Below are 12462 nucleotides of genomic sequence, written 5' to 3' on the forward strand. Positions count from 1 at the left end.
TTAGCACCCAAGTACCAGATTCCACCCTGCAAGGCAGGAATGCTAACCACTGTGCCCACATGCCACCCATGACTCTTACAAGCTTAGTGTAATATAAGAGCAGACTGGAGCTAGTAGCTAATATGATTCATTTGAAAAAGGGAAATCTCCTGTAATAAAGTTTTTAAAGTAGTTCTGAACTCTACATAATATCTTGTAAAGCCAGTTTAAAAACTACGTACTGAGAGAACACAAAGTGTACAAGTCACATCAAGACTCGTGACATGAAATATTGCTTTGTGAATTAATCAACAGTCCTCACAAGCAGGTAAACTAGCAACATACCCAATTTTCAAATCCTAGACATATTTAAGTGAAGAATGCATTATAGCCAAGTGTTTGTCTTAGATCCAGTAGCTATTTTCACAAGACAATGTAGGATTTTTAGCACAATGTTGTTTTGTTCCTGTAAAAGATGACAGGTGTACAATGCAATGATTTCAGAACAAGTTTTGAGAAATTAAGAATTACAATATATAATGAACTTCACTGGACAGGACTTTTTCATTGAAAAAGTCAATGATATGACCGAGAACAATAAGACTAAATAGAGGTTTGTATGGTGTGGGTGGATTTTACATTTATTATTGGATATAAACCACAAATAGCGATACATATTATATTTTAAATATCTGAAGAAAAATATTCCAAGAAACCCCTACAGGTAGAACAGAACCTTGCGGGTTTTGTCTAGATCACTTTGTATTTTTCTATATAAATTACGTGGCTCCCTCTCTGGTAAGTATTTTATTTAAATTGATGCCTGAGTAGTTATAGTAGTAGTCAATTTCATTAGACTTTTTATAAAAGACTTTGAAGTTCTCTGATTTAAATAAAATTATACTTTATTATACACTTCTTTTCATTTTCAAAGTAAAAATCATTTTGGTTACAGATAGACTATACACATTTTCAGCAGTAAAATGGCACTTAACAGGTTAACAATGTTTCAAAGTGGAAAAGGGAAAGACAAGCAGATGAGATGACTATATTATACATTAAAAATCTATAGTTTAAGGCTACACACACTATGTACAGCAATGCTAGCATGGATAATATACAAAACTAGTGTTTAATGGTAAAATCAGCTATTTAATACTGGCACTTAATGCAATACAATAATGAAATACATTTGGCTTTTTTCAGTTAACAATAACAAAGCTTAATGTAGTGATACTTTTTACCACTAAGCTAAATAAAGATAAAATACACAATACACAAAAAAGAAGTTGAAACATGCATGTGATATCAGGTAAATAACTTTAAAATTTAGAGCTTTTGCCATTAACAAAATCCATCCACATTTCCTGACAATTGTAATAGCTTTATATTACATTGTTTTGTTGTTTTAACACCATAAAGAAAAATTAACAGATAACAAACATTGCACCTGGCAATTCTCTTTATTTGTAATGTTTTTTAATCAAAACATAAAACATTCAAAATATGGGACCTGCCCTTTAAGATTTTTTTATACTTTCAGAAGAAGTTGCTGAACATGAACAACACAAATCTGCAAATGAAGGAACAAGCATCTACATCATACAACCGCAGCTGATAGTGATATGAGGCTCTTGCCCAAAAATCTTATTCTAATTTGATGATAATCAGTCATATAAGATAAGATGGACATTATTAAAATATGAATATTTGACTCTATTAATCACACTGAAAATTCTGGTTTATCCCTCTGCAACAGCATGGTTTGTGTTTAAAGTTTTATGAAGCAAGTTGGGAAAACTCCAGGATTTTAATGAAGTAAAAAGCAATATGGAATAACAAAAATGTGGGGGCTTTTAATCCTAGAAAAGCACTTTAAACATGCCAATGGAAGGTGTTGAAAAAACAAAGCAGAAACCTTTCATGCAGTAGTAATAATAACTGTGTTTACTGTAGTCAGATAAAATGAGTTGAAATACTTTCATTATGTGTGATATTAAAACATAAGAACTCACTTAAGGAAGATCCTCATGAGCTGCTTTGAATTAATTCAGATTCAATTATTTTTAATTACCATTCATATTTTGCTCTCTTGAAGTGCCTTATAAGATTAAACATGGAAACTAAAGCCTTTTGGGTTAAGAATTTAAGTGCTTTTGTGTTTTCCATTCTGAATGAGGGAAAGCCAGTGGGTACAAATGTCGCTCTCCGGCGCGGAGTCTTGTTGGAAACATTGCAGCTGTGATTATGGGTAGCACCTCGTGCATTATGGGTAGCACCTCTTGTATTATGGGTAGCACCTCATGTAGTGGTGTACTTGTTGGTGACCCGGGAGTTGCTCTGTTCTGATCCACGGTCAATGGCTTTTGACTTCATGCAGGACTGCTTCTCATCCAAAGGCAGCATGTCTGGTGACACGCACCAGCAACACAAGCACGACTTGAGAAGAAAGAAAGTATAAAGTACTTTTATAAAATGACCAATAAAAAGTCCACATGTTTCACTGGAATAATACCAGACAACATACTGTAGATAATAGTGATATCATTAATGATAATAGGAAAAGATGTTCAATTCTTTCAATTTTCTTGATTTCTGAAGGCAGCACATTTCAGTAATTGTCCTGTAAGTATCTGTTAAGTTTTAATCACTGAACCAGTGGGAAATTAACTCAAGATTTGTTTTCTGCTTCTTCTCTCAAGTTTAGAGTTCACTGATACATTAAAGTGTGACAGAGTGGTCTCAAAATCATTTTTTTGGAATTAAAATGAATTTTTTAGGATTATTTGTTAGAATTATTTCTAGATTATTTTGGAAATTGACGGTTATCAGGTTTTTAACACCCATCCAATTTAGAAATTGGCTTCATGACTATAATTACCCCCCCCATGCTGCATGGGGAGAATTATTTTCCTGAAAACATCCTCCTCAAACACACACCTCCGGCCCGTCAGAGACGTTTGTAATTTGACATGCTCCAAGCTTTGCAGTGCGTTACAGAAGAGCGTGTGCCAGTTGCAGAGCAGCATGCCTCTCACTAATGTCACTGCAGGCCTGCAAGTGCCCGGGAGGTTTCAGGAGCTGCACTGAAAGCTGAGACGGTCCAGATCAAGAAAAGCTCGCCCACCCTTAGCAGCACTCAGCACTTGTACGGCAGAGATAGGGGTCATGAGCTCTGACTGCTGGTGTCGGCTCCACAGAGCTCAACTTCTCAACCAGAAATGCGTGTCTCACTCTTTCAGGGCTTGATCCCTTCAGAATTGGGCTTGGAATTGGCCAAATCATGAAGATTAGAAAATGTATACATTTAAAAATGTACCATTTTAGAATGGGCTTCCCAACTTCATCTCCAGTCCTGGGGGGCCACTGTGACTGCATTCATTTTATAATTCACAATTATTTAAAGGCAAATCTGTTGAATATGTGAGTATATTGCTAAAGTTTAAAGACCACACTCCTTTTTAGCTACAGTATACATAAATTATATATTGTGCTTACAGGAACAAAATCAATGTAATCAATTCAGAGGCAGAAGTTTACATATGTATTACCTCAGATACATTACTGGCACTGATTCTAAAATCTAAAACATACTGCAGTTTCTCCAGCAGAAATGCCAAAGGATGCTGCTGTTCATATATACAACACTAGTGTGCCATATAAGATGGAACATATGATAGTAAAATAAAAATCAAATAAATATAATAGTAAAGCTAATAAGTAAAAATAGAGTGAATTCCTTACCCTGAAACAGGTTTTGAACCTCTTGCTGACCACATAGAGAGCAATGGGGTTTATGCAGGAATTCACTGAGGCCATGTTGATGCCAATGTAATCCAGAACTAGGAAGAAGCTATAATAAAAAAAAATTGTTAAAAACTTTTAAACTTGTGCAGCGATACTGCAATTTCAAATTTAAAAATCCTTCTCACCTCAGTAGTTCGCATCGGTTGGGGTCTTCCTCATTGTAAATTGTTAATTTCAAGATTCGGCTGAGGTGCAGTGGTAACCAGCAGAGAGCAAATACCAGTACCAGGCAAAACACTGTCTTTGCCACCTCACGTCTCTGGGAAAATAAAACAAAATATATGCAAAGTCTCAAAATGCTTTGGTGGATGAAATAAACTCCGACACATGCTGTCAAAGTAACCAAACCATTTCCTACCTGTTTTAGGTGGTCGTTTAAAGCAATCTGCACCCCATTTTTCTTGCTCAGCATCTCTGAAGTCATGAGAGTATAAAACACTGCCGTACAAGCAAGGGGCATGCAGAAATAGAAGCTGAACAGCCACCAATCTTTTGCTGACTTATAGAACTGGTAAAACAAAGAAGAAAAAACATTAGATTTGCTGTAGGTATAGCTTTGAAACACTAGATATAACAATTCTGCTTACAAAACACTTGCCATGGGGCCATTAATCTATTTTATGCCAAATACTGAATGACTTAATAGGAAGGTCAGTGTGTGCAGACATGAAAGTATATATGCCAGTTTGTTGCACGTCGTCCCAAACTGGCACCTTTACCTGGTTGTCACTATATAAACATATTTATTTCATTGCAATGTATGCAATGTTTATGCAAATATTTCACTGTAACTCTGTTCCTAATCTGCAAAGGAACACAGTGGTTGGAAAAAAATAAGGTTGAGTTACCTCATAGGGAATTAATTACTTTACTGTTTGAATCACAAAAATGTGGTGAGGAATTTCCTACTCCTGTAGGTGCACAATTTATCCTGCTAGTAATCAGTCCCAGAAGATGTCAAGATAATTGTCAATATGTTCTGTTTCTCACAGACTTGATAGTTTGTTGAAAACTAAAACCTTCAAAACGTCTTGACTTTTCCACTGTTTTATACTGAGCATTTGATGTCCTTAATAAATATAATCTTTGATTCCTATTCACAGGAAAATGTTTCATTTCACTTGTTTATGGCCCTTGCATTAAATGGGCACTAGAATATAAATACCAAAGCTAAGAAACTTAATGTTGAGAATTGCTAAACCTAAGATTCCTCATGACATGAAGGATAATAAAAGGAATGGGCTTGCTCACCTTCATAAACTGGGATGTCTGCATTGGATGCAGCAGGCAGATTCGGAGGTGTTCCCCTTTGTAATCCATTGTAATCATATCAAAAGCAATAGCCTCAGGCACAGCTAGGATAACTGATAACACCCAGATCAATGTAATCTCTATTGCCGTCCACTTTGGGACTCCAATTCCTTTAATACGATTCCAAGATGCCACTGCTCGATACCTGGATGTGAAATGAAGAATGTTACAGTATATCTAATACAAGAACAATCTGAATGCTTAAATATCAGTTAATGCATAAAAATGTAATTAAGATTTTTCAGGTACCGGTCAATGCTCAGTGCACATAAACTCAAAACTGTGATCCCAACAGATGTTTTTTGAATAAAGGGCACAAGTTTGCACATTCCAACTCCAAATGGCCAGTCTTCTGCTAGGAGCTGTGAACAAGAATGACTGAATGTTAACCATCATTGTTTATAAATACGAAACCATTGTCCTGTCTTAATTTTGGAAATAACCCCCAAACAACTCTGAATTCAAGATGACTAAAATGGGGTTGTGAATTATGCTTGGATCACTGTCACAAAGACCATGAATGAGAACAAATTGCTTACTTTCTGTAGTAAAGATTAAACTGGTACTGGTATCCTTCAGACATTCCTACTTCTTAAATAGTACACATTGTGCATACATCACAATGAAAGATTTTGCTAGAATACATATTTATGTATTTAATCTTCTAAGAATGTATTGTAAATATACATACAAATTTTAATGTATCTAAAGGCTTCAAACATTTGTAGGGGTTATGATGTGGGAAAGTAATAAACACGTGCTTTTTTGGGTGGGGTACTCCGTAATACATTTCTTCATTTCATCACATAATATTTCATGTTCTTTGGTCAAAATAATAAAAAGAAAACGCAGCAATTGCATACTGTAATGTATAATATTTACACTATATATTTCAAGAATACGAGTTGAAATCGTTTGGTTAAATAGCCTTCATACAAGACTCTGTATAGTTAATTTAATAACACTGACATATAAATTGTAAATCGTATCTGTTACATACTGTGAAAAAAATATGAAATAATATATTTGTACAAATGAACGTTTTGTATTTCACTTTTCACATATTCACGTTTGTATTGATGTTATTGTTCTGATAACTCACTCTGAACAAAGTCTGAAACACTACTGGGGATAACTGCAACTTTTTAAAATATTGAATATTTAGTATTTTTTTCAGCAAGAAACTAAATGATCGCATGACTTACAAAAATGCAGTACCATTTTTGGTACTAATGGAAATGGTAACATAATATAACAAATAGAGAAGATTGTAGTTATGAGTGTTTTGGGACGAATGGGATCAAATAATAAAACGTTAATAAATTATAACTTGCATTTCACTCAGTGAAAAAAAACACTTACCTTGTACACATTTATAGGTATATCAATCACAATATGCAGGAGATCTCCCAAAGCGAGACTTGCGATGAGGATGTTAGGCCCGTTTCTCATGCATTTATTTTTGTAGATAATTCTCAGCAAGGTTGAATTTCCGATTATTCCAACTACAAACACTAGGCAAGAAACCACGGTGTTAATGTATTTAAAAGTATCCCTTATTTCGGTGGGTCCTGCACACATAGGCAACTGGTTGGAACCTCCTGACTTGATGGGTTTCGGGAAGTTGCGAGGCGTTAGCGAATGGGATGTATTTGAGCTCACTGTGTTCCTGCTGGTTAGTGATTTCGGCGTAGGAGCCAGGAACGAGTGTTGAGGATGAAGGTCGTGCGAGACAGGTTCCAGGTTTGGATCTTTGCTTTGAGCAGAGACAGAGCGACTGAGAGGCTCCGCAAGTAGCTGTAACAGCAGCAGTGCAAGAAACTCTTTCTTTGCCATGTCAGGTTTTGTCTAATTTGGTGCTGTGTCCAAGGTGCAAAAAAAAATGGACCGTCTTCTCCGGGATCTGGTTTTAAATTCTGTTTGCTCCTCTGAAAAAAAGAAAAAATAGTTTAAGTTTCCGAACGCCTGTAACCTTAACAGACATAACTCGACTTACGCTTTCCAAGACATGGCATACCCCTCTTTTAGCCACAGCCAAGAGTATTTTAAGAGTATTTTATATATTAACTGTATTGTACATATTAAAAAAAAACAATCCCCGGTACTCTGCAATGTGTATTTCGGTTAAGTATTAATCTTATCCCGGTCAACAACAGGCATCCACTGAATTGTGTAATTATCTGTCAATAAAGGGGGAACGTGGCTGCGGACAGTTGTAAGATTGGTTTTGTTAACATCGATTGCAGTTATTAACAGCCTATAATCGAGAAATTGAGATCTCCACAAACAGACGGCATATGTGTGTAGCTTTGCTGTTGCTGGTGTTGATTACGTGTGATTAACTTAAAACAACAACATGCTTAAAATATATGGTAAAATAAATTAAAGTAAGTATGAACGAAATTAATTCATTAACATCACTTTACAAATGAAGTTTAATTTCGTTGTAACAAAACGTTTCATCTCCTAGCAGCTCTACTACAATTATCTTAAGTCTTTTCTTTAGTTGGAAGATTTCCATAAGAACGTCTTGTATTACCTTATCGGGAACGCTTCAGACACAAAGACAACGCACTTGCATGATTTGCAGAAATCCGCCAGCTCAGCGAGAATAACCTGTTACTTTCATCCGCGCAGCTCTTGGCTGCAGCTTGTGAAAGATCCTACTGGAGTCGATAGTTGATGTTACTCCCAGACGGTTTTATCATCCGCGCTGTGCCATCAATCATAGTTCTATTAGTGCGGACTGACCCCTCCTACGTAGTGTGCCCGGCAGAAGAAAAGACTGAGCAACATCAGGCAGGGCCCCTTCTCCTTTTGTAAAGAGGCGAGCATACTGCCGTTTTAAGTTTTACGCGTTTGTTTTAGCGCTTTCTGTTTTAAAATACCAACACCTTCCTAAGAAGACAGAACATACAGCTAGTGAAAAATGACACCTCTCATGTCGCGCAGGAAATAAACTTTATTTAAAAATATTTCGAGCTACTATTTTGGGTCACATGGTTGTTCATATGGAGAACCAAGGAAGAAAAACCTGATATTTCCAATGCATTCTGGAACGGTACAGAGCTACATTCTATGGCCTCCCTGAGCCCTAGTTAGTCTTTCAGTTAAGCGCTTCATTCCTGCACTCTGTACAGTGAACTGCTGCTTTATCTGCCAAAGCAGAGCACAGTGGGTGTAAAGTCATACTGTAGTTGTTCTTTGTGTTGGGCTTGGAGGTGAAAACTGCCAAAGCTCATCATTACAAAGCATGGTAAAAGGTTTCAGCTTTGGTATGTTACCGCTGGTAATTCATCTGTGATTTTTCTAACCAATTTATCCACTACAGGGCTGTGAGGGAGACGGAGCCTATCCCAGCAAGTGATGGGTGGAAGGCATATCACACACAGACACACACACACACTCACACCAGGGCTGATTTTCATAGAAGCCAAGTAACCTGCCAGAATATCTTTGAACTGTGGGATGAAACCAGAGCACCCATGCAAACACAGGGAGACAGGACCCCAGGAATTAAACAGAGGACTCCAGCACCATGAGGCAGTAATGCTCACCACTGCACCACCAGATAAAAGAAGGGAGTCATTTGTAATTTTGCCACTTAATAATGTTGTTTGACCTCACGTTGGCCAAAGCCTTTTCAGTGGGCAGGCCTGTGAGCTGCCAAGCTTTGGGTGGAACAGTACGTGTTTCACTCATTGCAGTGTTTGCTGCTGCCACAGGGAAGCTTCAGCCGAGGAGATACAGGGTCCGTGCTAGCTTTGTATGATGGTCCGAGGCTGACTTAGACTCACCCCTGACTTGTTCTGTTTCACAGTGCCTCTCCACGTTCAACAGCTGTGGCCGTTTTCTGCAGTGGCGGACAAATGACAGAACCCTTTATGCTCACGAAGAAACATATGAGCACCATGGGATTCTGAAACAGTATGTTTCTGTTTGGAAATCTTTCCATTACTAATCAACCATAATAACAAAAGACTGGCGGTGTTACTTTCATTTAAAAGTACGTTTGCAGCTGACATTTAAAGGAGAAAACAGACCCTTTTCGAATGTTGTCTGCAGGATTGCTCATATGTTCGTAGTGGAGTATTGTCTCAGGATGCTACTTACTTTTATTTTATTGAAAGTTACTTTCAATAATATATTTTTAGATTTTACTTTTGAAAAGTCAGCTATATAACTATAATGGTCCTGCCAGCAAAGTAAACTCTGCCATGCCTTTGTCTCAAGTATCAAACTTCAGACTGAGTTTATCACATGTCAGCCTAGACGTAGAACACAAAAAACTGCTGAGTTGTATGAACTGTTGCATTTATTTGAATATGTACAGGGCACAGACAATTTTATTTTCAATCCCGCTGAACTGTCACTTGTAGCAGACAGATCTTACACAACCTTTGCCCGATGCTTCTGCTGTTTTTGTGAAGTTGTATTGGGAGCTTATTGTAGGCTTTGCAACCCGAGTTTAAACATAGGTATAGATCTGGCTTTCTTGGAAACCGTGCCCAAGCAACCTTTTTTCAAGCAAACAGACATTCATGTGTGTCTCAGAGCTTCTGCTTTATGTGTACTGGAAATATGCCAATTCTTGCCCACTGGGCATGCATGGCCAAGCAAAGAGGAGAAAATGAAAGTTGATAAGAGAGAAGGAGGCATCAAGAACAAAATTCAAGAAAATTCAGGGTTAGTAGGCAGTTCACAGCATAAAAGCTTAGATTGGTAGAACCTTTGAAGGTAGTCATATATTGTATTTCCATATTTGCCATTTGTCTTCAGTTATGCTTCTTGAAGAAGTTACCCTTTCCTTATTGGCTGTTTTCCAAGAGGAACAAGAGCCTTTGATCTGAAATTATGATCAAAAGAATTTGAGATCTGAAAAGAGCACTAAACTGTTACCATGCTGAGTTTTACAAAGCTGAAATCCACAAGCCACTTCTTCTAACTTCTAACTACAGTAGATAAATGAACTAAGAGCGATTTCTCATTGGGAAAACTTTTAGAATTGTATTTCAGAATGGCAATCCACAAGCCACTTCTTCTAACTACAGTAGATAAATGAACTAAGAGCGATTTCTCATTGGGAAAACTCAACTTCTGCAGAATTCAGATATACGCATAAAGAATCATTACAGGTTACTACCAGAACTTTTGTATTTTAAGGAACGCTGAGGATCTGATGAGGTGTTTTAAGAATCCACCTGATATTTGGCTTTAAGTTGCCTGTTTCAAAAACAGTGTTGAAAGGGAAAAAACCCTGTGCCTTTTTCTAGAGAACACACAGTTGTCATAGTACAGGAGCAGGCAAATTTAGCTCTTCAGTTCCATATTATTACAAGACTTTCTTCTTTGATCTAGCAAACTATTAATGTATTGACATCATTTAATCTAGACCCCCATCTGAGTCTGAGTTACGTCATCATTGATCAGCAATGAAATGTGAACAAATTCCCATTTACTAGGATAACCTGGAAACCATTTTTACAGCAGGGAATATACTGGAGCAATTTGAGCCCTAATTACTACTCCACACTGCTGCTAATTTACTTACAGTAATAGTTTGAAATAAATGCTCTGATCTTTCTCTAAGAAACAACATTTCTTGGCTGTGCTTAATAATGAGGTCTAAGAGAAAGACTTGTCTATACCGTTCTAGTTTCATTAGACATAAATATAATCTAAAATATATACAGTAAATGATATACAGCAATTAAACAAATACAGGCTTTTTGAAAGGATTTCATAACCTGTGACAGTGTTTTGAATGTCAGATGCAACTGTAAAGATGCTTCACCTGAAATGGTGAATTATGTTCTTGACAAAATCATAGGAAGTTCTCTCAATGTATGCTGAGAAGTGGTACACACGTCATATTACACATTGCTTTCTGTCTGTCGCATGAAGAGAAGTACAATCTGAAGGACATGTTCACAAACTAAGGTAAACTTCCCGCTCAGTTCCAAGGAACGTTGATTTGAATGAGACACACCTGGTTCTGCGATGTTTTATGAGCTTGTTTTCAGAGTTACTGGCTACAAATAGGAGGAGTGTTTGTGCAGCACTGAATCCAATGAGACCAGAAGAAACCAGATGGAGTCAGAGTTCTTTATTTTAATTGAGCATGCCCTGAGGTACGTTCAGGGCTCTGGTGTGGTACAGTTAGTTTTATCAACTTTTTTAATTTGATACATTTTATAAACTATATCTGGTTTTTCAGTGAATAAAACCGTCGAATGCTGTGTTATACTACATCAGTTTCTCCTCATTTATGTTTTTTTTAAAGCTGAGAATACAAACTCTCATGTTCCTGGAAATAATTATGGGGTGTCTGATAAAGTTGAAGGATCCATCCATTTAATTTTACTTCTTTTTTTCCCTTCTTTCTTTTTTTCCTCCTTTTTGCCCTGATGATAGATAGTTGTGGTAAAACACTCACCACAAAATAACATGACCATGTTTTAATTTATGAATACATATAGTTGTCAGTGATATACAGTTATATGATACAACAGCACACAGATTAATAGAAGATTACTATTGATATTTCTCATATCATGTACAACATGTGATGTGACTACCAATTTCATTGACGGTAAAATACAATTTTAAGGCCATATTTTTCACGCCCCACACTCTCCTCGCAAACGACGTTACATTCCCGGAACCTCTGCTTCCCAATCTCATCCCTGATTGAACCCAGCACATTCTCACATGCATCAGATTCCTCAAATTCTCACTCCCTAACCAATCATCCAATCACACCCCTTTCCTTTCAGTATTTAAACCCCCTTCGCACACCTTCCCATGCTCACTATTGAGAAGCCTATCTTAGTATTCTCCAGTGTGTGTTTCCTAACCTTTTGACTGATCTCCTGTTATGAATCTTCTGCTTCCGCCTCTTGACCTTGCCTTCTGGATTTTGCCTTTGAATTGTTTTGAATATCTCTCATTACCGGACCCTTTGCCTCCCTTATCGACCCTGCCTTTGGATTTTGTCTTTTGGATTGTCCCTTTGCTACTCTGTGTCCTGTGGGATTCCGGTCACGCATAAGGATCCTCCTATTCCACGTATTGGTTCCCTGACAATATTAAAACTTTCCCTTTTATAAATTGGAGTCTGCACAGCACACACCCACTGGAGCTGCACATACTGTACGCATCCTTTTAGTTTTTAAATCACATTTTTAAAATGTTAAAAATGAAAGTGTGGAAACGTCTTATACTTGAGGATAATTACTCTTTTGCTCAGCTTTTCATAATTCAATTTCTCAAAGTGCAAAGATTTTTATTTCCATTTTGTATTAAGCAATGTATTGTTCCATCTGAATGAAGAAATTTACATTTGGATTTTTCTGTCAGTTTCTA

General features: G+C 37.0%; 1 protein-coding gene across 1 annotated transcript; it reads right to left on the bottom strand.

Annotated features, from left to right (window-relative positions):
- Positions 1–758: 758 nt before the first annotated feature.
- LOC102695491 (endothelin receptor type B-like) lies at positions 759–7911 on the bottom strand. The gene is made up of 8 exons (XM_006639064.3): positions 7637–7911; positions 6460–7025; positions 5347–5459; positions 5038–5242; positions 4145–4294; positions 3912–4045; positions 3724–3832; positions 759–2418 (listed from the first exon to the last, which is right to left on the bottom strand). The coding sequence occupies exons 2-8, from the start codon at positions 6931–6933 to the stop codon at positions 2281–2283; spliced, it is 1323 nt and encodes a 440-aa protein (XP_006639127.1). The 5' UTR covers positions 6934–7025; positions 7637–7911; the 3' UTR covers positions 759–2280.
- Between the last annotated feature and the right edge of the window lie 4551 nt (positions 7912–12462).

Source organism: Lepisosteus oculatus, chromosome 15, assembly GCF_040954835.1.
Source record: "Lepisosteus oculatus isolate fLepOcu1 chromosome 15, fLepOcu1.hap2, whole genome shotgun sequence".
NCBI lineage: Eukaryota > Metazoa > Chordata > Actinopteri > Semionotiformes > Lepisosteidae > Lepisosteus > Lepisosteus oculatus.

What these genes read in the sequence shown, in the direction of transcription:
- LOC102695491 (XM_006639064.3), bottom strand. Translation starts at nt 6,933, where the DNA reads ATGGCAAAGAAAGAGTTTCTTGCACTGCTGCTGTTACAGCTACTTGCG. An exon ending in AGACATCCCAGTTTATGAAG is followed by an intron (nt 4,295 to 5,037) that starts GTGAGCAAGCCC and finishes TTGTTTTACCAG; the next exon opens with TTCTATAAGTCAGCAAAAGA. An exon ending in GGTTCAAAACCTGTTTCAGG is followed by an intron (nt 2,419 to 3,723) that starts GTAAGGAATTCA and finishes TTTCTTCTCAAG; the next exon opens with TCGTGCTTGTGTTGCTGGTG.